The sequence below is a fragment of the Channa argus genome, chromosome 1, assembly GCF_033026475.1.
Source record: "Channa argus isolate prfri chromosome 1, Channa argus male v1.0, whole genome shotgun sequence".
NCBI classification, from domain to species: domain Eukaryota; kingdom Metazoa; phylum Chordata; class Actinopteri; order Anabantiformes; family Channidae; genus Channa; species Channa argus.
In genome coordinates, this window is record NC_090197.1 from 11,906,318 (window position 1) to 11,932,959 (window position 26,642).

At 40.4% G+C, this 26,642-nt stretch overlaps 1 protein-coding gene across 9 annotated transcripts in view; it reads right to left on the reverse strand.

Annotated features, from left to right (window-relative positions):
- The window catches only part of rbms3 (RNA binding motif, single stranded interacting protein), a 257,723-nt gene that overhangs the window by 112,152 nt on the left and 118,929 nt on the right, over positions 1-26,642 (reverse strand). For all 9 annotated transcript variants that reach the window (XM_067497291.1, XM_067497282.1, XM_067497274.1 and 6 more), the window contains one exon: positions 13,327-13,385. In XM_067497291.1, coding sequence (XP_067353392.1) covers positions 13,327-13,385 — 59 coding nt within the window. The remainder of the gene's footprint in view (positions 1-13,326; positions 13,386-26,642) is intronic.

A 26,642-nucleotide genomic window follows, 5' to 3' on the forward strand; every position in this document is an offset into this window, starting at 1 on the left:
CACAGTTGGAGAAAGCCATTTAGAAACCTGGTTACATGTATACATGGTGAAAAAAAAATTAAAAAAAATCAGCGTTCTCCGACAGAGTACAATGTAATTCAAATTACAAATTTTGTAGCCACTGATTTTACTCCTTAGTGACACAGTGGATTTAATCTGGTTCTCCACTCATAGTGTTCTCTTTAATTTGCCACATATCCCTGAAGTGGCCATGTGGACATAGGAGAACAGGTTGACCACTATACAAATTTAGCGAGAAAGGGGTTGTGAGACAGATAGTCCTGTGTTGTAGCAGTGGACTGTTGCTTTAAAAATGTAAAGATGCAGCTGAAAGGGTCAGGAGAAAGAAGTTAAAAATCTAAATGATTCAAATAGGAGACCTTGCAGTAGTAACTATGTAGACAGCAGAGGGTGGAAGCAAAGCAGAACAAGGAATTTAGGACCACTGCAACCAGACAGTCTGGAAGCCCACAAATACTGGTCACATATTATAGTATAGCGTTTGGAAAGAAGACAACAGTCTGTGTTTGTTCAGTAAGTTAATTTTGTAGCACAGAGTTTCCTCTGATTAAAGTACTCACAGTGTCTGTGATAGGCTCAGACTTAAAGAATTTTATTACAGAAGGATCGAGCAAAGGTAGAAGTGTCACTAAAATTCTTGCGCTGAGTTTGCTGAGGATCCTTTTCAGTTTGACTTGTAATCTCACCTTCTATAGCTGAATAACTTCTGGCTGTAGACAGTGTAAATTGAAAGACTGAAATGCAATAGGACACAGAGCAAACTGAACAGCGGATTTCAAGTAATTTGAACAGCATAATGTAGAATGTGTTGACTCAGTTACATGGTCATTTTTGAGACTAACTACTTTGCCTTTGTAGAGAACAGTATAAAATGTGTTTTAATAACATTTTTCTTCACATATTCCACAGATTCCATTCTGTTTTGGTAACCAAGTCTGAGTCAGAAGTCCTGTTACAATATGCCCGTTTCCATCTGTTTAGATGTAAGACAATGTTAACACCGTATTTTGAAAACCATACAGACTGTTACTGAGTCCCTTTGGGTAATGACTGAGTCTCTTTAATAATGGGAAAATTCCAGTGGTGGATACTTGAGACCCCCATTTACAAATTTAATATTCATCTCACTACCACCTGGAGTGCACTTATCAAACTTTCAGCAGGTTGAGGATCTCAGCGACTGCTGACCTATATACAGACAGCTCTGAATGGAGGAAGATGTGAGCGTAGAGCCGCCAGAAAGAGAGCAAAAGAAAGGGTGTGTACAAAAGCAGTGATAAAGGTGGCTGAATGCGGTAGAGATGACTAAATTGACATCAAGCTGCCGCCAGTAAAAGATACAGTTTGCTCTTCCACTGTGCAGTTAGTACAGCCGATATATGCATAATGATTAAAGTGGAATGTTTGATCTGTAGCCCCAGGATACAACCATTAAATATGTGTTTTGCTGGAATAAACAACTGAGAGACATGGAGATGTGTCAAGTTTTGATGCTTTTGTCAGGCAGAATGACTGGAGAAACGTGTGTATATGTATTTGTGAGCTTTTCTGCTTTAAGTTTGCGAGAAACAGCTTGCAGAATTAGAACACTGAGGCTTTGTGTATTTAAGTAAATACTATCAATATGTATTTCCATATAGGCTTGGAAAGTGCAGACTGGTCACCCTAGCTACTACTGTGTTTGTGGAGACACAATGTTACTGTACAAACAAAAACGCATACATTATTACCTGTGTATTATTAGCATCGCTAAATAGTAAAAAGTTGATTAAGTTGTGGAGAAGCAGCAGGGTCAAAAAAACCTCAAAACATTATGTTCAATTTTGACAAACTTAAACGACAACTACACACCTACACGCAGATGCATGCTGATCCATCTGTGTGTAGGTGTGTAGTTTCTTGAAGAATGTATTTCTGAAGAAAAGTTCATTCTGTACCGAAACTGTATTCAGTGCGGGTACTATCTCAGAGTTACTATCTCAAGTGGGATGCAAAGGGCAAGGTGTTGCTTTGAAGCTTCTGAAACAACACAAACATCCAATCAATAGCTGTCACTTAAAAGCAGCTCAAAGTGACTACAAGAGTGGTTGCTGATAAAGCTGCAAAGCTGCACCCTAATATGCACACACACACGCTGAAGCACACATGGATCCTCCCAAGCACTCTGGGAGGATGACAAACACACACGCACACACACACAGAGTACTGTATATGTGCAGACACACAAGACGTCTCTCTGACAGAGAACATGAGCTGCCATATCATATTTCCTGGTCTGGCCCTAACAGGGAGCCTGTCAAGATTAAAGGACCTCCTTCAATCAGTTACTAGAGGATGCGGCTATAGTATGCCCTCACTATTCCACAGTAGCCTCAGTGGCCGTGCTTGTATGAATGTGTGTGTATTAAACAGGATACTCCCTTACATACAGCAGTCCCCCTGTGGAAGTCTAGAACTACACTAGATGCCACCTCGGGCCTCACTACACACAAAAGTCTTCTGTGGAGGGGGGAGATAAAGCGCTCATTACAGTACACGTATCGACATATCAATCATCCATACATCATTCATGCATTCACTATCAAATTATGCTAATCCTAATTACTTCTGGTGAAATTACCATTCTTTATCTGCTAATAGTCAGGATTGTTTGGGGTTTCCTACCCACTATATCCACCACCATTTTCCCCAATATTTCCATTTTTCACATTCTCATATTCAGCGCTAATGATCCCATTTTGCACTGCATACAATGGAATAATAATGCCCTAAGTATGAATAATGAATCAACGACAAGTCACTGAGCATTACAGGGCAAACAGTGTAATTGTTTATGTCCTTGTGAGCCATCAAGAAGAGCTCTAAAGCTGCTGTTGCACATGGGTAATTAATCATTGTGGTTACACCTATGTTAATAATTCGTATTTGCATGTATAAAAGTAATTATGGTTAATGGAGGAGATAGATGGTCCACTCCATGAACAAATATGCATAACAATGCCTGTAATGTGATTCTTATGATTCATGGTATAGCTTTAATATCACATTCCATCCAAAAGTATGTACATTGACCACAATCTGCCTTGGAGCTGCAGCTACAGTATACAGTGGCTTCACAAACTACTTAGATACTTTTTGCATTCTGTATTGTTTTGAGGATTGAAAATGTAACCTGTTACACACCTGTGCAAGACGCAGTGCCACTTGTGAATAATACAGGGCCAACTGAGGCTCAAAACAATGTGCTCTTGTGTAATACAATAAAGTAAATGTTTTTGAATGGACGCAGTCAACAGAGTTGTGAGGCTTTGCTAAAATAGGATCACCTAGCCATTCTACCATATACACCTGACTGATGTTGTGCTGCTTAGTTGGTCGTCCTTTTAGAATGTTGAACTTCTGAAGTTTGGCCAAGTCTCTAAACAAGGTGCTTCTTACTCTGATGCCCAGTTTGATGACTGTATTCCCGGGTCTGGAAAACTTCATGAAGCCATTTTATGTGTGTGAAAATAACAGTTTGTAACAAATTTGCAAGTCTATGCTGCTATAACACATTTTTAACTAACAAGTAACTAAAACAAAGTTTAAAACAGCTTACAATGTATTTTTCCCTTTTACCATTTATTGACAAATGGCATGTTGAAAAACAGTCTCAATAAGCAACTTAAAAAATGTGATTCTCTATTGTGTGTAATCTATATCACTTACTGATTAATTTATTCATCTTACAAAATTAACAGAGGACTTCATAAAAACACAGCTTCTCTTATTGAGAAATTGGTTTAGTTAATGTGACACAGTTGTAGAAACCATTTAGGAAAAAAGCAGCAAATACACTACATTAATCAGAAAAAGCCAGTGAAATATAGATTGTTTGTCCTTTATAGATTTCCTTAGACCAGTTCTAGACAGTCCGTGTACAGCAGTGAGGGTTGGTAGTGGTTTTGGAAGGTTGTGGTAAGAAGTGCAAACATTGAGGGTGAGCACAAGGGTTTTAAATAGCGACATGGCATCCATGACTAAATGTGGCAAAGCCAAGATCGCCTTGGTCACACTCCAAACCCAGAGGACAATATCCTCACTGGGACTGCATTCCTCTGTGCTCCTGCATTTATCTTGCCCCACCAGTGGCTGACTGATGATACATTTTGTGGCTACTCTCCACTAATCCACGTGGTAGTCCGCGTGGGTGAATGTGCGTCCCTGTTCTTGTTTGTTAAATGGGTGTGTACAAAATGCTTGTGTGTGTGTCCTCTGACCTTATTCGTGTCTGAATAGACGGGAGGTTCATAAATCTTTCAATCCCATCCCATACAGAAACTTCTGCAATGGATGTTTGTTTTTTAAACACAGTGCATAAAAATTTTAATTTCAAGGTACCCCTGACCACATTGGAGCAATAACACTACAAGAGAGATGACAAGTCATAAGGCAGTACTTCATCATCATCATGTAACATATTATAAAATAAATAACAGCTCCTTCTGCACACATACCGTAAACAGAAAGACACACTTTGGAGAGCAGAACATTTGTTAAAACATGCGATCACAAACAAAACGTTTGAAGTCATTTTCTGTGTTATGGGCACACAGTTCTCAGAACTAGTCCGAATAAAACATTTTTATTTACTTGTCCAGTGTCCCCAACCAGCTGCCTTGCACTTGGAGACAATACCCACGTATTGCAAAGTAATTCTCATAGAGAGCTCTTTTATATTAGACATTGGCAAGAAGATAGCAGTACAGGCAATTAACTTATCAACCTTGCAACATGGATTTATAGCTAAGGTATTCGTCTTCGGCTGAAGCAGCGAGCCTATTGGCTACCTTGTATTTCTTGTCATCTTGTCTCTTACAGGTGCAGGAGTGTCCTTGTCAGAGAGCTGCAGTCGGAATTTGCAGAGGGCAGAGTGCCAGGGCCTAGGGCCAAGGGGGCCATTGGTAGCTCATTGTGCTGAAGACAAACTGAACAGGACTTTGAAAAGAAGGAATTCCTCACCCAGTGCTTGTGCAAGTATTCTAAATGAGTTTTCTATAACAGCAATGCACCAAAAGAATATTGCATGTAGCTGTGAAAATATTGGACACCTGTGAAGGATGAAATGCTTTAACATTCATGCCCACCTGATGCTATTGATGTAGTTGTTCATGTTGTGGGATCTTTCTAAACTAATTTTATACTGAAATATTTTCTTCATACTAAAGCAAAAATAAAATGTAAAAAAACTGTACATTTAAGGATGTCTCATGTCAAACATTTAAGTATTTCAACATATAGGTTCAAAAGAATCATTGCTGTCCTATCTCATCCTTAATTAACATCCTTAATTAATTCATATCTATTCACACTCATTAACTACAGCACACCACCATATGGCTTCTACTACATTTTTAGCTCTAAATTCAGCATGGCAGTTTAGAAACTATTTAAAATACGTGGGTTTGGTTGCGGAGAGGCCTCTAGTTATGTTACAATTCACATATGGTGCTAAATATTGTAACAATACAAATAGAGCTTGATTTCAGAAGACCTAGTTTTTAGGATCATCTCCTTAGTTGTTTTTAGTGAATATTAACAAGAGGCATTAAGGAAGCAAATTCAGAAATTTAAACAATATTCACTTATTGATGTAAGTCACTGATATGTAGTTGCAGAGAGTTTTGTGAGAAACATGCAGATACAGCTTGGTCTTCATTCAGATCTGTAAATAGCATCACTGCTCAGTTCCCAGTAGCTCCATCAGCTTGCTACCTTAATATCTAATCCTGATGTGTTTAGTGCAGTGTGTGAAGAGTACTACAGAATGGTTTGAGACCTGAAGGGTGTTAATTACTTGTCAAGAGGTTGTTAAAATGAGACCTGTGGCAAAAAATCTGAGTGGTTATACAGAGCCCCCACATGGATATCTAAAACACACACACACACACATCAACATGTACAGTATATTCACACAAATCCACTTAACACAATTAAGCACTATTACAGTATTACAAACTGGTAAATATCCACACACACACACGGCAGTACTCACATGTCCACACGTTACCTCAATGTCATAGCAATAAGTGCATCTGCATTCAAGGTCTTGCTCACACACACACACACACACACACACACACACACACACACACTTTCTCAGGTTACAATGTCAAACAACCTTGAATGGCTGCTCATTATGGTACCTGTTGATGTGAAAATGCCAAGCACAAAGAGAAGGTGCAGTCCTCCTTTTACGCTCCTCTTTCACTTCACCTATAGACTGTATAAAATTTGCCGCTGTCTCCTCTTTCCAGCTGAAGATGGAGATTACCCATTTTGGCATTCATGCCAGGTACCATCTTGTGCACCACCACAATATCCCCATTTGAGCAGCACTTTGTAATAAGCAATGTAATCACGTCAGGTAAAAGGCCTGAAAGCACCACCAGCGAGATGGGAAGATGGGCTAAATATTTGTACAAAGCTGGATCAATGAAAATCAAGTGCCCTCGGAACACGGGGAAAATCTCAAGGTAGAGAAAGCATTAAATTCTGGACAGAGACGAAGTGTCCCATTTCTCAGAGTAACAATGCAGCCCATTTCTTTTGTCTCGCATAAGTTAGTTAGTCATGAGGAACAGTCTGCCCATCCCCGGCTAGCCTTCCTCTTCATTGCAGTTATGATTTATGCCTTTCTTAATTAATCAAAGTTATGATCATTAATCCAAGGGATATTCAAGGAATCAGGGTCTTGGCAGGTTAGTGGAAAGCCATATTTCTCATTGTGGATCCCCTGCTATCCAAAGGTTAGTTCTGGAATAAGAGATGATGGAGGTTTGCCTCTCACCTTCAAACAGTGCTCTCCAAGGTATTTGTCAACAGACAAGACAAGGAAATGAAACCAGGGCTGAGCCAAGGACTTGAGAAAAAAAGCCATGATAATGACAAAAATCTGCAACAGGGATCGCCAAAAGCCTGTATGTGCTGTGTTGAAATGTATTACAGATTTTTCTGTCTGTTCGGATTCAGAAGATAGGCAGCACACCAGAAGACCTTACAAATGAACAAATTCTCCAAATTACTATGCAAAAATGCTCTTGGGAAACCAATATCTGTTTTGATATGCAAGTCTATGGCTCCTGGATCTCACCTCCCCATGACCTCCACTCCACACGCACAAGCATTATAAAAACACACACATATAGAGACAACGACCACACTGCATGCAAAAACAGAACAGGAAGTGGAGAAGGCACAAAAGGTCAGAGCTCATGGAATGCAGCTCTGATGGCCCGCCTGCCCCTATTTACGTCAAACTTGGCCAATCAGACTCCTACTTGGTTAACAGCCACCTTGGAACTTGCTGAAATGGATACTAGGAGAGACATTTGATGAGAGTGTGTGTGTGTGTGTGTCTGTGTGTGTGTATGTTATTGAGAGGTCCCGACAAAGACGACAGGTCTTATCCAATGAGGTTTTGGATGCTGGATATGCCCAAATCAATGTGATTATGCCTCAGCTATTGCTAATTAGAGTCATTAATACGCAATGCAAGGAGAAAACGGCACATACTTTCGCTCCCTCTGTCCTTCAGCCAATCTCGCCTCTTTCTGGAATGGCTTTGAGGGAACAGAGGCATTTGGAAAAGGTCTGTTGCTGGCCACACTTCAGTCGAGATTCTCATCTGCACATAATTCACTTTCAAAGGGCAGAGGGGGCGGCAAAGAGAATCCTTAATTGCGCCGGCACCGTGTACAACATAGACAAATGTTTATATCTCAGCCTTCTAATGAGAAACCAATAACGGATGCAAAAAAAATAAATAAAAAAAGCACTCTATTCTCCCCCACCCCCGCCCTCGCTATACAGCCCTACCCTAAATACGCAGATACACATGCACATGACAATGAAAAACAGGCCTTTTTGGAGAGTGCCACCTCATTCATCAATAGCCCTTACACTCCAAGTCATGCAATACTACACTCAGACACTGATGCAGCAATAAATCTGTTTTTATAGAATGTAACATTGCCTTTATTTCCCCATTAGACTGATCCCCTTTCCCATGCTTCAGACTGCAATGGTCAAGCTTCTGACAGGCTTTTAAATTGCACCATACATACGCTTCGTGTGCAGTACAGCAAGGCAAAATTGATGGTTAAGTAGGCTCATATTTTCGTACATTTATGTAAAGTTTCTGCTGTCAGATCATCAGTGAATGGTATTAAATAAAATGTATATGCTGCTTTAATCTACATCAAATGTTGGTATGGTTTAAATTTGTTGGGACAAAAAGAAAGTTAGCAGGTTTGAAATCCAGTCACCCACATAATAAAGGCAACAGTAATTCTTGTAAGATGCAAGTTTATGTAATGCCCCTGTGAGTTTTTAGCATCCTCATACAAAATGGATGGTAAGTTACAGAGCAAAGAAATGAACAACAACAAACTGCCGAACACAACCACAAGAGACTATCTTCTCATCTCATCAATCTCCCACAATTCAGTGCGGTGGGCCATCGCGGCAAAGAGCCAGTCAGGCCGGTGAATCTCGGCACAGTCTTATCTCCCAGCGGCGGAGAAGGAAGCAGAGGTCCTTTAAAGGGCTGAGGTCATTTCCTCTGCCTCCGGGCTCTGGCAGGGAAAATAAAATGTCTCCATTCGGTCAGCCCTGCTTTATTTCAAATGCTGCTGCTGCCTTTTAAGAGGCCCTTGTGGGCATGGATGGCAAATGAGCGGTTTTGGGTTCTCGCAATCTATTCCTTTTTCTCTCTCCCTCTGCCATCCTCAATCCCCCACTCTGTCTGTTGATGCAAACCCCAAATCTCTGTTGTATTTCTACAGTAAATGTGAAAGTGCAGAAACAGATATATAGATAGAGTATGAGAGGGAGAGAGTGAAACAGAGACAAAGAGAGAGGAAGAAGCATGGTGAGTGTGTGGAGGAGCATGGAAGAGAGAGAGAGCGAGAGGGAGAGAGATGAAGAGCTGAATGCCTCCTCTTAACCACAGCGCTTGACAACCCTAAAGCCCTTTCACAACTTCCTGTTCTCATTTCTTTCTGAACTGGGCTACATCCAAAGCATGTGTTAGTGAATTTATAGGCATGCACAGTTTATATGCATCTGTTGTGAACAATTGCAAAAGTAGAAATGTGTGTATGTGCCTGGAGGCTTGTATGTGTGTGTACGTGTCATAGAGTAAGGAAGGGAGCAAGGGAGTGAATCAGTGCAGGGGAAATAGAGGGGCTTCATTGAAAGGCCTGCGTGGTGCGATGGTAAAGGAGAGCAGCCAGAACAGGCAGTCAGGCAGGCAAGCACACATGCTGTGATGTTAGGAAGAGGATTGATAGATCTGTTGCATGACCACTGCTGCTGCAAGAGCCTAACACACCTCAGGCAGATGGATGGGGAGTGTGTGAGGGAGTACGATTAGTCTTTGTAAGTGTGTGAGTGTGCCCTTTGTTTTTCAATGTGTGGGTGAGGTGTATTACATGGCCTTAGTGTGTAGTTTTTGTGATGTGGCACTTCAAACAGAGCTTTACAGCAGCACAGCCACATTCGTCTACTGGGGGCAAATGTTACATGTTGAAATACAGGCCATCATCAAAAAACTCTTACAACTGCATATACAGTATGGCATCTGGATGTCTCAAAAACCTTTCAGCAAAGTGTTATCTCAGTTCTATTAGAACTAAATGACTAAACCGACAACTAAATCTTCAAGCATGTGCTTGGGAGAAATTATATATTTTCTGACACTTTGATCGGTTTCTGGCCGAAATTTAATACGCACATTTTTTGAGCAACAAAACGGAATGAATCATATAGCACTTTGGAAAAAGATGAGCTATTTTCAATTTTTATGCCTCTGCACCAGCCACAGCCATAGCTGGAGGCATAATGTTTTCTGGTCGTCCATCCATCAGTTTCACATAGTCTCGAACACCTTTGGAATGCCCTGATGAAATATCTCTTCGATTTGGCACAAATGTCCACTTGGACTCAAAGAGGACCTGATTAGATTTTAGTGGTAAAAAGTCAAGGTCACTGTGACCTCATAGTCTGTTCAGTTCTCATCTATACAATATCTCAGAAAGGCCTGAGAATGTCACGACGTCTGGCACAAATGTCCACTTGGAGTAATGGATGAGCTGAAAATGAGTCTAGTCTTGCTTCCAGCATGTGTCTTTTGCAGAGCCCTTTGCATCGCTACGGCCCATCGGTGGCTACAGTAGAGTGTGCATGACAAAAACAATACGGCATAGGATCGTCGTAATAAACAATATACTGTAACAATACAACAATGGCACTGAGTGAAAAACACAAGAACATTTCAGAAAATACACTGAAAGAAGAGAAAAACAGCATTTAAAATGACAATAAAACCATTTTGGACACAGACTTTATGCACTGTATGTAGTTCATACTAAAAGGATGCGGTAATACAAAAGCTCGGCGCAGAGAATCCAGGTGGATATCTCTCAGTTACACTGTAGATTTATTAGATGCACCTGGAGTAGTCTCTCATTTTATTCAGGCACTCTGCCCCAGAATCAGCAGCATCATTACTGTGGTATAACACCAGGACCAGCTGATGATGGATGCCAAGAAACATGGAGTAGGCTTAATGCGCATTAGGAAGGCAATATACAGTATATAATTTCAGTTCTAGAAAAAAAAAGCATAAATAGATAATTTTAATAATTTCACAAAGCGTAGGAAATTCCAGTGACTCAACATAAAAAAAAGACTTTTCAAGGGTGTCTGGGTATTAAAAAGTAAGAGAAAAAAACCTAAATCGCCAACTGTATTTCTCAAATTTAATACGTTTGTCATCAGTAAAATTTGGCAAACCAGAGTGTTTGTCTTCTTTCATGAATCCAGTGTAAATATTGAAATCACTTTAAACAGATGGCATGTCCATAAACATGTGCTGCTTTGTCTTGCTGTAGTAAACAGCCAAACACACAATGTACTGTGTTTTGACTGAAATGTAACAAATGGGTCTGAATATATCTATGGTATAATCTTCATAGAATCCAATGGCATTTACAACATGTCTGAGAGAAAGACAGTAAAAACACTGTGGTGCTGCCACTGTGGGCATATCTGCACAAGCAGTTTTTTTTGTCTTGTTGCGTTGTCTTTTGTGTTGTGTTGCATCACCACACAATGCAGTATAATTACAGCACATTACTAAAATATGCAAGGACAGTTTTTATTATATAAAGTCAAAGCAAATCAACATATTTAAATTAACGATAACAAAACTAAGAAAACAGCAAACTAGAAAAGTGGAAGTAATTCATCAGTGGGTGCGAGATGTCTTAGCCTTTTATTATCTGCAGGCTGATTGTGGATCTTTTTCTCTCACTGGCTCTCTTAACTGAGATGACTGGTTCTGACCTCTTCTCAATCCCATTTTTCTCATGTTGTTTTGGCAGTGCACTCACTGAGCCGAACTAAACACAAATAACACCAGGGGGAGGAGAGGAGGTGGAGATGGAGAAGAGATGGAGGGGAGGTATGCTCGCTGTGTGACGTGGCACAGCAGTGATAAGCCTGTGCTCTGACATTTAAACAAGTGTCAGGGTCAGGGGTCGGATGACTGGAAACAATGCGTGACTGAGATCAGTGCGATGTGCCGATTTTGCTTTGTTACCAGGAGCCCAGATGCGTGCCAGCCCATCAGGCTTTAATACACCTGCTTGGCTTGTTTATGCTTTGATACAGGCTCACCTTCAAGGAGACAGTATGGGGATCCATATGGGGAGAGGGGTGTTGCTGCTGCAGAAGAATTTATGGTTTTGTGCAGTTTGTTTTCTCCTCAACGTGTCTTTCAAACACAAAAGAATTGTAATTTTTCTGCCCAAGGTTACTCAGCCCTTCTCCTCACACTCTGTCTTCCTCCCTGTCCACCACCTTCCCTCTCAAAGGGTGCAGACCTGGAGCATCCTTTCCACTCATAAAATACGTCCGCTTATATTTGCTTCTTGGCATCTCAGCAGCACTGCGTTCCAGGTGGGTGACTTATGGAAAACAATGTCTCCCACACAACACAGTGCTAAGCTGAACTCATTTTGTGTGTGTGTGTGTGTGTGTGTGTGTGTGTGTGTGTGTGTGTGTGTGTGTGTGTGTGTGTGTGTGTGTGTGTGTGTGTGTGTGTGTGTGGTGCATAACTCAGGTCAGCTGGATACTGAGAGGGATAATATGTGATTGAGCACAGCCTATTTATTCAATTGCAGAAAAATGTAAGTTTTTGCCTTAGCTATTTTTCCAGTCTCAATTCGGCTAACCTCCCTCACCTCTGTCATTCTGCTCATTAACCTTGACATACTGATACATACTGTACTTGCTAATAACATACATCCACTGATGTTGTTAATAGCATGAAAGAATCACAACAAAGGGTGTGTTACAATAATTCAAACCTCTAAAAGGCAGAGGTTCTTATGCTCAACATTTTGACCCAGTGTATGCCTCACAGGATAAATTGAGGTGTAGGGCAGGGTTAAGAAGGCAGCTTCAACTTGAAAGGTCACACTTCAGAGCCCGGGAAACCACAAAAAGCAATTAAAAGTATTGATGGAATTTCAATAGCTCTTAAACAGGGCTGCCACACACCTCGGTGCAAGTAGCACACTTTTTTTTTTGTCCTCCATCACTCTGTTCTCCTCGGTGTCCCTCTGTCACTCTTTCTTCACTAGGACCAGGCTGATCTTTATCAAAACAAACTAAAATAAAAAAAGTGTGCGAACAGTATTTACAGCCATGCAGTGCAGGTGGCTGGTAAAGGAGGTGGGCTCTGAAGATAAACTAAAGACCCCAGCAAGGTGCATGTGACAATGACAGTAATTAAAATTCATCCAATCCCAACAAGCTTGTTAGATCTAATTGCTCCAGCGTGCACGTTCAAGCATAACTGTGTGCAGCATATGTGCTGTAGAAATCATTTCAAATGAGCCACTGAGGTCATAGCTACATGTGCACACCCTTCAATCTTCAGACACTCAGGGAAACATTTTCAAAAAAGGCTTCCTTCCACATGACAAAAACAGAAATGAAAAAGGAGATACGGACGAACTGAGACAGCGGCCATCTGCCTGCTTATGCTCTGAAAGAGGTTAGTGCCTTCAAAGAGCAGGTTGTTTACCTGAAGCCTTCCTGCGGTTTGCTGATTTATGGCACATGGTTTCCTCGGCTGATATCTAAATTTACAAGAGCACTTGGACTGCTGTTCTCGTGAAAAGATACGATCTACAGAGTGATAGCTGTTGTGCTAAAATATGGTGTGTGTTCAAAACACACAAACTGATGACTTACCTTTGCACTGGTTGGTGTTCTTATCCAGAATGGCCTTGGTTGACACTATTTTTCCATATCTGTGAAGACAGAGAAATTAAATTTAACATTTTTTGACTAAGATTGACCTACGGTACATGACCCTTGACTAGTGGGGCAATTTACTCAGACTGTCGTCCTGCGGCTAAAGGAGATGTCATATTTTTCCATACTCTCTGCCATTTAGTTGCAACTAGCAATTTGAAAAGTAGCACAAATGTCAAAAGCCATTGGAAAGAGAAATCACTTGAGGTTAATAACATTATGTGAATGGCTGACTTCAAACGAATGTGCAGCCCTTTGACATTTGAGAGACTCGCTGAACATTTTCAAAAGGTCTAAAAGCACACAGCATAGTGGACAGCCCTAAAAGGGAAGTTGTTTTATAAGTGAACAGCACCAAATAATAAATTATGATCAACTCTTCATTCTACAAAACTACAATGAACAGAAAGCCGTTCTGCACACGTGAGTCATATATACAGTAATTAACATGCCGATCAAAGGTGTAGTTTGGCGGATGTTGTAATCACGAGACAGAGCCAAGCTAGCCAACAAGCTAAAGGTTTGCTTACTCTACACAAGCACAGTACAGTCATCGGCTACGTGTTGTTGGCGTGGTTCCCTGCAAAAGTAAAATCTGTTACATTTTTTATTCCGCTGTTCTATGTGCACTGTGGGTTGCTATGGATGTTTTGGAACTGAAAGACTGACCTTACTGAATGACAGTTATTCTATTTGCTTGTCTCAGCTAAAATTGTAATATTCTGTATTTGTGCAGGGCAAGAAGTACAGTTTGAGTGTGTGTGTCAATCTGCATGTGTAGATACTAAATAAGTGTGTCTGTGTCTGTGTGTGTGTGTGTGTGTGTGTGTGCGTGTGTCACGCACGTATGTGCTTTTGCTTGTAGTTAAACCTGTGTATGTGATTTGTATACGTGTCTGTGTATAAATTCATAAGTGAGAACAATTCCCTTTGTGTTGAATGCACATCACAATGAGTGAGCAGAAGAAAGACAGCTACAGGCACACACGCATGCACCCACCCACCCACTCACACACACACACACAATAAACACACACATTCTGTAGGGAAGAAGCAGTGGTGCATCCTGGCCCATATTTCACCAGCAGGAGATAATTGTGCCATTTCTCAACGAGTGGCGGAGACTCTATTTACTGCATGCTGCGGTGGGGTGGGTGGCGGATATGAACTGATGAGCTCTGAGAGGAAAACTACTAGCTCGCACACACAAATACAGATAGAGCATGAGTGTACAGACAAACACACACACAAATATGAACACACAGAGACAGCACTAACCAATCAGCAGATTGTCTCTCTTCAGCAGATAAACAGGCCATTTTAGCTATAGGGATCCATAATCTACTGCCACAGAACAAGGCTAACGTGCAATGTTTGATCACACTGAGACACTCTCAAGCATAAATACACAAGATGAACACGGAACAGTGAGTGTTCATTTGATTAAAGAACATGCAGAGCAGGGTGGGTAACAACACAATTTAAGTATTTGTTAAAATTCAAACTGCCCAGAAACTTACAAGAAAAAACCTTTAAAATGGACAGAAATTGTTTGGGGCCTGGTGGCTCAGTAGTACAGCATTGGGTTGGGATGCAGAAGGCCGTGGGTTCGAATCCCACACAACCAGGTGTGGCCCCACCCAGCCACCAAGGGCCACCCTGGTGCCGGTCCTGAGCCCGGATAAAATTGGAGGGTTGCCGTACTAAGGGCCAAATTAACGTGCGGAACAAGTTCCCCTGTGGCGACCCCTGAAGGGATATTTGTTTTTTAACTTCAGCCAAGAAGGTACAGTCTATGTTGATAGAAGAGATGGTAGTTAATATCACCAAGTTAGCAATAGGTGATTTAAAGAAATGGTTAGGGGTTAATTGAAATAGATCCATATAAATATAAAACAACAGTAAATGCTTATTAATCTTTTCGTATTTGTCTAAGCTTAAAAACTCTGTTAGGAAATCAAATCATCTATAACAAAGTCCTGAACCCAAACAAACGAAAGGATATAAGATTTATGCCAGTATCATGCAACATAATGATTTAATGGTAAGCCTCTAAGCTAGCTAGTCCATTTGCCTATCTTTTTATTTGCACACAGGTCTATGCCCTTCTTCAGTTCTTAAATACAAAAAAATGTGTAGGCTTTCAGTCCGGGAAGCAGTTAAAAAGCTCAGTGCTTTTGGCACATATTGGGGGAAAGTTCTCATTAAAACTTTGTTTAGACTCTGGGGAAGCAGAAGACAGTAGCTTTCCAATGCCAACTCATCACTGTTGGCCTCATTAAATGTTAAAGATGGCTCATCGATGCATCCTAGCCATGGTCCAAATGCACACACAAAGACACTGCGGCGAGATGAAATAGGTAAAGTGGAAGGAGCCAGCTCAGTGTCCATAATGGAGTCATATTGGAGATGGATGGAGGATGTGATCAGCGTGTTCATGTATGTGGCATGTGTGTGTGTGTGTGTGTGTGTGGCTATGGATGACCCTGCTGGCAGCTCCTTCGCCTCTCTGCCAGGCGGGCCTGGGGAGGCTTTGATGTGACAGAGGCAGTCCCTGTGAAGCACAGGTTTAACACTGTGATGCTGTGGCTTGGATGCAGAGCCTGTCTCCACTAATCCTATTTCAATCACTCTCGCAGCCTCTTATCTCTGACTCCACTGGCCTTCAGCCCTCCCCCCTCCTCACAAACCTTTGCCACTCACTTGCTCTCTCTCTCTCTCTCTCTCTCTCTCTCTCTCTCTCTCTCATTTAACGCCCCTCAAAGATGCTCTCCATTCCTCTTTCCTACACTGTATCCTTCATTTCTCTCCTTTTGTCTCTCTCTTCCTCCTCCCTCCTAATAAAAATCCCATGGCAGTCATTCTGATGCAATATTGGATCAACCCAAAGAAAAGAAGACGCCAAAAATCAAACCGCCTATTATAAAAAGACTATTTTAGGCTGATGAAAATGCTCAAATTGTGGTGGTTGTAAAACATGTCATTCGTTTCACAGCTGTCTGGGCACTGAAATGTGATAAAATTGAAGCTGAGCCGGAAGCTCGGCTATGTTTTTAAGAAGGCAGCTGCATACACACGGGTGACATCCACCAGTGTTGCATTTGTTTCCTTTCTCACTCTCTTGCCGTATGAGACGATATGGGCTTATTCCATTCTCGTCATCAGCTCTGGGAAAGTGGCTTTTTGCTGCACATGGGCAGAGACAGACCGGGCCAGAACCACATATTGCTTTACTGTGGTACACAGGAAAGCACAGTGCTGGAAAGAATAGATGGACCACCCAAGTGTTCCGCTAGGATGTTGCCCTTGGCCTCTGGACACATTCTTCAAAAGTCTGTGAGTGTTGTGCATGTCACGCTCGTTCGCAGCATTGCCTTGAACACAGTGGCTATCCCCGACATAGGAGAGGGCTTCCTTGTAGCAAGAAGGGGTCACAGAAGTTGTCTTTTCAAAATATGCCAATATGAGTGGCCATCACTGGCCTCTTTTTACAATAATGTCCTGTGTTTGCCTCCTCTGATGGAAGCCTACACTTCTACTTAAACAGTCGGTAGATGAAACACGAACAAGGATTTGCCAACATCTGTATCAAAATATATCTCAATATACAGTACAGTAAGCTTGATGGTGTGATCTGCAGGTAAAGGCTCCTATAGATCATATTTACCACTTGAGTAAGCTATCCCACTTTCTAACAAAATGAAAAGAGAAATAGAAAAAAGAAGCACAAAGAATGAAACACATGCAGAAGGAGTTGGGCCCAACTGTGTTCAGCTGCGAGACTGAATTGCATAAAAGCTGAAAAGCCTTCTTCAAGCCTGCTCAGCACCTTTGGAACACCTGTGCAAGAGGATGGAGCAGGTGCAAAAGGCACACTATAGAGAACAATGACTTCCATTTATCATCCCTTGTAGGCTTTTACACAAAATAATTAGTTGAATGTAGATACCGCAGCTGAAAAAAGTGAAAGTGGCAACACTGAGAGTTCTACTTATCCAAATTTACTATTTGCTCTGTGCAGAATATATTACCTAGAGGGGTTTCATAAGCTTAAGAAGTAAACTGTTTCACTAAAAAAACGTGTTACAGTTACAGACTAATTTCTAGCAAAACAATAATACCTTTGCAGATTGGCCAACTAAGGTTTTATTGGTTACAAGAATACTTATTTGGAACGATATATTTTAGTCACAAATCAGTAAAATTTCAGGCTGACCAACTTCGATTTTCATGTCATTAAAGATTATAGCTTGTGTTTTCCAATTTTTAGATGTGAAATGTTTATACTGATTATAATGCACACAAAATTGTCTTATTACAATAATAATCAGTAAAACTATGCTGTACTAACAATTCCAAATATTCCTGTAACACTATAGCTGACCTACAACTTAATAATGTACTTTGTTTAGTTAAATTTCTGATGCTAATGCATTAGACAGGTGTCACTAAGGCACACAAAGACGACAAATCACAAGAAAAAAAAGTCAGGAATGTGGCTTCTATAGTTGTATATCAAAGATTAAAAATGAAAATCGAGATGTAACAAAGAGACAAAAATAGAGCATGTCAGATTAAAATGGAAAGTCTTAGAAAAACAGGATGTACACACAAAGGCAATCACACACAGCATGTAGCAAGCCAACTTTATATTTTTTGTGTATGGGCATACTGTGCTGTGGGTCATAGTATAGGAATAGTATACATATGAGTGTGTGCATTCATGCCTTGTCACTGAGAATGAGTAGGAATCATCTTGCAGAATAAAAGCAGTGTGTAGCAGCTGCCCTTGACTGTCGTCCCTTCTCTTATAACAGCTAATGTGTTCCACAGTTACTGCAGCATAGCTCTATAGCTCAGAGGTCAGGTCTTCTGTACACCAAGGATCGTTTTGAACATAAATAATAAACAGATGCTTTTGTAAAAGGTTGTTTCTGCTGCAGTTGCTATGCAACAACTGAAAAGCTGTTTGGATGTAAAGGTAGCTAATCCCAAAATTCAAAAATATATCTGTATAGTTGTTTTCATTTGGTTTTGCAGTGTGTGCTTAGGCACATGGAACTGACAGCAGTTTCAGGGACATACAACACAAACACTGTATTTTACTTGAAGTGTTATCTATCAACACAATTTCAAATCTCAAGCCCAGTTCTTTGGGTAGCTTTTATTCAAGTACTTTCCTGGTTCAGAACTGAAAATGTCTTTTGGGTAGCAGGAATCGTAGCCAACTGAATGATGCACAGTTTGTAATAGAAATATTTGGAGCTTACCAGAGCAATAGATGAATCTGCATTTTGAGAGTAGGAAAGGTTTAAGGGCACAAAAAGTGGCACAGGAAACAAAGCTTTCACAAATAAAACAGGAAGGCGCCTAAAATAAGAAATGTGGTACAAAAAGGTAAGAAGACAAAGAGAATGGGACAGAGAAGACAGGGAAAGGAGGAAAGACAGACAAATAAAAAAAGTTGAAACCAATAAGTGACGTGAGAGAGGCAAACATGGGACAAAACAGTCCTGATGGACACCTGGTAGAAAGCACAGCAGCACTACTACTACTACTACTACTACTACTACTACTACTACTACTACTACTACTACTACTACTACTACTACTACTACTACTACTACTACTACTTATTGCTGGACCATATGGGTCTAAATTCTAAAAGTATCACAGTGTTGTAAATATCAAAACATTGTGTTGGCAAGCTTGAGCGGCAATAAATCAAAACCCTTCGAAATTTAACAAATTGGATAATCCTTCTTTTGGCTATACTATGTTTTGTTGGCACATTTATGGCAAAGAATTCTTCAACTTCAACATCTCTAAATGGGAGAAGGGTAATTTAACCAGTCTTCATTTATTGTTTTATTTACTTTTTGTTTGCTTGTTTGAAAAATGTGCATTTGGGAATCTACAGTAACTTAGATAATATAATGTGCTATACAAAGACAACAAACAAAGCAAACAAGCAATGTGAAAAACAACATGTAGCTTGAAGTCTATTAATGTCCTACAGAAATTAGTGTCATTGCACCAGTCTGTTGAAGCACCCTCTGTGGTCATAAGCTGTCATCAGCTGTAATGATTTTAATTTTTCCTCATTTCTCTACTGATGTGTTTTATTTTCAAGAACATTAATTTTACCTGGCAAGTGTGAAATGGATGACAAAATGATGAGAACAATTCAAACTTTGCAACCTCCCTGTATAATAGGAATGGATTATAGCATCATGCAGCAATGCACCCACTGGGCTCCAGTCAGGCCATTTATAATGAAAAAGAAAGTGATTTAAAAGTTTTTAAATGTGTTCAGAATTCATCGTAAGAAAGTTAAATAAATAAAAAAACAAAACAAAGTGCCATTGTGAAAGAAAATAAATTTAAAAATTCAGAGCATCAGGGAATTTCTTATACAATTTAGTCAATGTCACTGTGGATATGACTGAATCAATAAGTCTGGTTCATTTGTATTCCATTAAATGTATTCAGTTTATATCTTGCTAGGTACCTTTCACATTAATAGTCAATTGCTTGTTCTTGATTATTAAATCAATACAAAAATCAAAATTTTGCAAAAACTACATATTTTAAGTTAAATGGATCAATTTTACGCACCTTCTCTACCTGATGTTGAGTGAAAATGTAGTTTGATAAGAATTGCCTTTATTATTGGGAATACTTTTGCCTTAGGACAAATCCAGGCAACATCTTTAGGTATAGAAAGTTCAAGGGAAAAAAATGTTTGAAAGGCAGGTGAGGGAAAGATGTTCAATACACAAACACAAAGTGCTTCCAGCTGAGCCTGTTCAGGTGAACTACAGACTTCTTGTGTGCATCAAGAAAAGTCAAGCGCAATAGTAAGTGACGGCAAGAAGCACTAGCCTGTTGTTCTGAGTGTTGCTAGTTATAATCTCTTCATTTCACACATACACACAAACTGGCGTTATTCAGAGAAAGCCTTGCTGAATAGCTCCTGTTTGTTTAGAAGTGTCCAACCTGTCAAACCCACATGCTATGCACTGCTGTCTGACACGCACAAATGAACACATCTCATCTGTGCTGCTGCTGCTGCTGCTGCTGCTTTTTCTTTCTAGATACTGCTTCAACTAAAAGGGAAAGTCAGTGGAGGGAAATGCAGAGAGCAGAGAAGTCAGGAAAGACAGAAGGATAGAGAGTTAAAGCCAGAGAGTCCAGAAACCAGAGTTTGTCCCTCGTGTTGGGTCTTTTTGTAGCAAAGACTGCCGCTTCTGTTGGAGCTTGGGAAATGTCCTCGGTTGTACATGTAGATTCAGATAAAGTGCAGTAAAATGCAAAGAACATTACAACAATGACTGGTTGGGTCGCTATGGTTATTGATATGATACTAGTTCCTTGGGGAAAACTGAGGTTAAATGCAGCTTAGTACCTTGAAACTATATTTTTAAAAGACAGTGGATATTTGAAGTGAATTTATCCCCCAATTACATAAAAAACTGTTATGTTCCAAAAATGGTATTTAACAAATCAGTGAAAAAGTAGAAGACAAGCTCATTTCAGACTTTGAATAGGCAAACTTCCTATATATCATGTACAACAATGTTTGGATAAAATAAAATAATATAGTAGGAGAATGTGTAAAACCAAAATTTCAGAAGGTTGTAGATGCACATGAATCCATAAAGAACTTTCATACTTTCAACTTTCAGAGCAACTTTCATATGTGTGAATATGACCAGTTCTTATAATATGTCTAGGTAGTGGACAGAAAACATGGGAAAATTTAAATGATGGCCATGATCAACAGGAGTCAGAGCACACACTGTATCATGGTACTGTGTAGCCATGGAGTGCCATGCTGACCCTGTCCACAACAACATTAATGTTCTGGCTGATCAGTGTACACAGTAATGGGGAGATAAATAATTCAAAAACTTAGCCTAAGGCCAGATCAGCTTGTCCCCTTGCCCTTACTATAAAATTGATTTTTGTGGAGGAAAAAGGCACTGCCTTTTAGCTGGTTTGCCCGGGCTGGTGAAATGACTACAGCACCTCTGCTTCAGTGAAGAAGTCAAGAGATTAACATAATGATGTGAGGAGGGAGTGGATGGAAGAGAATAAAAGAGAGAGAGAGAGAGAATAAAGGAGAATTTAACTTAAGATAACAGTGAGAAGAGTGAAAGGACAGTGAGAACAAGGGAGAGGCATTTACACACAGGGATCTGGTTGCAGGAACAGCAAATGCTTCTACTCAGCATAAGGCTGAAGCTGTAGGAGTTGCTTAGTTTGAGCATTCCAGTGGCTGTCTCACTAATTTCCAGAGGTGAAACTTCATGCCCTGAGCAAACAAAGTTTGAAGCTCAGAGAATGAAAAACATTCATGTGATTAAAAACCCGATCAATGTAAAGTTCTGAGACTGACAATAATATTAATTGAGGAAGCAAATTTTAAGCAAATATTCTCAATAATAGTTGGCAAAGATAACAATCAAAGGTTGGATTAACAATTTAGAAACACTGGTCCTTTCCACAGCAAACTGTGTTTTTCTGGTGTTTAGTAAGAAGGCTATCTGTAAGATGTTTCATCGTTTTGTTGGCCTCATAGTTACATAAATTCTATTACATTTGAGAGCTAGAATGAAAAAACTACAGATTTACAGTATCTGTCCTTGTGCAGTTGTATTGGTGGGTGGAGTGATGGTAAATGTGAGACCAAGTAGCTGGACTGCAACGCCTCGGCTTACACTTCCTCTCCCCTCTGTCGGTTTTCCAAAACACAGCTATAGGACAGGCGAGCTCTGATAGCTAAGCAGCTAATGTCAACAGTAGACCTCGGAGAGTCATTAGGGATAATGTGGCACTGCTGAGCGCCTGGGCCTCTGCTCCATAAAACAGGTGGTACCAGGGTCACCCCTCCTTTTTCTTTCCCTAACCTCCTCTGTTTAGCATACCTCATGGCACTGTTCCTCCCTTCCCCCCCTCCCTCAGCAGAAACTGGAAAGGTTATTTGGACAATTGGTGGTGATTAGCTCTTGATTTGGCTCATTCTATTCGTTTGATCAGATGGTGGCATGGAGGGGAAAGCCAGTGTGAGTGAGGGCACAGCTGTGGCTAAGGTATGACTGAAAGTGGGTCAGGAGAACCTGAAGGAGAAGGAGGAAAAAGGCAAAAGCAGACAAAAGGAGGTAGGGTTGAGGAGGAAGAAGAGGCGAGAAAAACTGGGGTTTTAGGGACCTCTAGAGCCCTTTGCTTTCTTCAGTTTGAGTTATGGATTTGGCCTGCTGGCAGAGAAAATGTGAACTGTTAGTCCCTATTATTCCAAGTGTGAGTCCTAGCAAATAAATAAAAAAAGAAAGATAACTGTCTGTTTCTTCCTTTCAATCTTACATCTGACAACCTGCTTTCTGTCTCTCTATGCCTCTCCTGGTTGTTGGATTGCAAACAAGAAAAATGTGGGTGCTGCCTGGTGCATCAGGTTATAAAGTGTACATTGCCCTAAAATGTTTGGGGGCTATGTTGGCTTCTTGGCTTGTTGGATGTTCTGGCAGCACTGAGCTTTGGGTTGGCTGGGGTTAGTGTTGGGCTTAGGGTTGGCCCAGTGCCTCAACCTGGCTAGTTAGGCCAAGGAATTTTTCTCACAGCAACGGCTGTTCTATCCACCACTCCATCCATCCATCTCTTCATCCACTCATACAGCCAGCCAGGCAAGAAGGAAGGCCTCTCACTATCTAGGGTGTTCAGCCAACAAATCCCCACTCCACTCCTTTGGCCTCTTCTCTACGCCCATATATCAGGCTGACAGTTGCGGAGAACCCGACATCCAGCCAGCTGAATAAAACGGAGATTAAGCACCCCAGCAAATCCACTTAATTACTCGTTCAACAGCTCTCGGCATGTAACTCCAACCGCTGCGAGAACTTTGGTGTTCTTCAGTCTTTACTTTTGCTCCCAATGGCCACAGAGTTGTTATAAAAAGTGCTCGGTTGAACTGAAATCCCAGTCTTAATACCAAGAAGAAAACAAAAACAAAAACAAAAACAATAACAACAACAAAAAACAAAATACCTAAACTGAACATTTAGTGTAAAGTTTAGTGCTGGAGCAGGACATCAGTGTGGACATTAGTAGATACAGAGCTTTTATACCGGCAAGTAAAGTCAGCATCATGATACAAATTGGCACCAACACCAAAGTAATTACTCAATTACTGTGAGTAATTGTGCTCTTGATGAGCTAAGCCACTATTAATAGACTGTTGTAGAACACGCTTTTTACTCTATTGCATTATATATAATAATTTTGCAATACTGTTCCATTTTTACAAGAATAGGATCAGCATTGACCAGAATTAAAAAGAGATTTGATGTCTTTTGTTAAAATCTGAAATTGAATCTTCTGCACTTCTGTATTTTAAGCAGGAACACAGAACTTAGAGAAACGTAATAAGGGTTACTGCAAGTGCGACAACATCTTGGCAATAAACTGTTAGAGGTCAAAAGAACGGGGTTACAGCCACAGTAGAAAGCATTTATTATTTTGGCATCTCTCAGGCGGTGTGCAACAGCCTCCAATCAGCAGCTACAATATGGCCTGTTGTCAAGAATGCATCAGTTTGGTGGCTGCATGTTCGCTTTTGAGATACTAGTGAACCAGGGCAGAAAGAACTGCATTTTAATGTGTGTGACACAACAAACCCAGGCCCAAGAAATGGTTGTTTCAGTGCCAGCTCTTATAAGGATTTGTGCAAGAGTACATGCTCAAACACACACACGCTTGGAAACAGTACATTTTAAGAGCAGGCAGGCCTAAGATACTGATGAGAAAATATGCATTATTCTGAAAGAATTTTTTTTTTTCCATTCCTAAAAAAAAAAAGTCCCACATCTAAGGGTGCACATGAATCAGCCACAACATCAACACCACCTGATGGTTTTAATGTTGTGGTAGCCAAGGGTCAGCATGGGAAGAATGTAACGTTAGCCCTGATTGACAGAGAGCAGAGTTTTTAAAAACACATTTTCTTCATATGGGGCTGTGTAGCCACAGACCAGTTTTTCAAAACATGAAAACATTAGGTGGTGATAATGTTTTGGCTTATCCGCCGATGTCTAACACAGTGTCTCCATGAGAGAGCTGACGGGACCAGGGCCAGGAGAGGAAGCTCTGGGTGTTGGAGGGAGAGTGAGCGTTTTGGAAAAAACCTGAGGGGGACCCAGGGTGCTGCAGACTGCAGAACAGTCGCATGACCTTTTCTAGAATGCTGCCACCCGCCTGCCACTGAAACACAGTCTGACTAATTAAAGTTTCAGTGGCACTGGATTTTCACTGGCACAGCACACCTCAGGCAACCTTGGGGGCTCTTTAGTCAGGTGATACACACAGAGGGAAGGATGGGAGATATAAGAAAAAAAAAGAGAGCGAGTACTTATGGAACCAGATAAAGAAAAAGACAGCTTGGCAGATCCAAGCAATAATATACAAACTCAGAAGCTTTCAATAACATACTGGAAGAAAAAGCCATATATTAGAATGCAAATCTCCACAAACAAGCAAACTCCTCGGGTTTTTTTTACATAAGCTCTGACGTGCTTTGCCCTTCCGAATACTTGTGCTCAAAACATTTAAGATCATATGGAATTAGAAATGAAATTGAGACTTTCCAATTCTGTACAACTGGGTTAATGTAATAGCTGAGAGAGAATGCTGAGTGCTTTTTCAAATCTTATCGGCCCGCCTCTCAGGCTGATGGAATTTTGATGGGTCAGTGTCAGGAATAAATGTATGACTTATGACATGGCTACCAGGAGCATTACCAAATATACTGGACAGTATGTTCCCATCTCCAAAGGATCATTTAACAATTGGCCGTGTTTGACCAGCACATTTCTGAAAATATGGCCAAGAAAAGGTTATGCAACTAGACAGACTTGCTCATGGCCTGTATTTCACAATCTGCTGGTTTTGTCTCCATTAATGATCTTGACCCCCTTTTCACCATTTTAGAAATGAAAGGGCCTAATGGAGCTGAACAAAGCCGCTTGCGTGTGTGTGTGTTGTGTGTGTGTGTGTGTGTGTGTGTGATTATGTGTGTGAGACAGAAACGCAGAGAGAAAGAAAGCCCCTGTGACTGTGTGTTACAGCTTGATGAGGTCTTGGTCTGTGATTCCTCAGGGAGGTGGTCCAATCTAAGCTTTATTAGGCCTTATTGAGCAGGTGCGTGTATGTGTGTGTTTTCTCTATCTAGAACATTTGGCAGAGGTTTATGAGTACCTCAGTGAGTGTCCCTCAAATATACTCAATTGGTAGCAGTTTAATGGGGTGTGCAATTTATTGTACATGGACCCCTTTGATCAGTTTGGCATTTTTGGAGTTTTTATGAATAAACTATATACCAAGGTTTTTTGTGTTTCTTTATAAAATAAAATAATTGTATGCTTTTTACAGCACAGATGTCAGGTTTGCCTCTGCATGACAGCTTAATTCAGTGGTTTCCCTTATTTCACTTTGAATTTTGAACCTTTGTGTTACTAATAGTTTTACTTGGAGAACAAAAATAATCTGAAGTGGAGAATTTTTGGCCTCCATGACATTAAGACCACCAGTGTTAATGTTGTGGCTGATCGGTGTATATTCAGTTACTTATATTCAGTTGAAATATGATTTTGTCCAAGAAATGTCCCTATTTAAATTATTATGGACTGCAGACTAAGCGAATAAAAGTTTTTCCTCTGCATAAATTATCTTTATCATTTTCAGCTTGATTTACTGTTTCAATTAAATGCTTTTAAAGATGACAGCTTAAGTTATATTCTGCATGGGCTCGACTTCATCCATTATGATTATATTAAATATTAATTTTTGCAATGAAAGAAAAAATGATTTGTTTCTAAAAACATTTACATTAACACAGAATATATGGCATGATTAATACAGAAAATCGCTTTGCACATTAAATAATTAGGTGTGGGTGACATTTATGTAGGCAGGACTAACATGAGTCGAGAGTCGAGTCGTGCTGGGCTCCACTTGTGCTCTTTAAAAGATAATTTAATCTTTTTCTAAATTGTTTTGTCCACAATCAGCATACAGATGCTAAAGCAAATATTAAATATTCCGACGCTTAATATACAGTATTTTAGCCAGCAGCCTGGATTATATTATTTGTCTGTGCCACAGACATTCTTTGCTGTCCAAAAACTATTAAAAACATATTGGTCAAACACACTGGGCATTTGGAGGGGTGGCCAATAACACCCCCGGTTACAGTCTGGCCA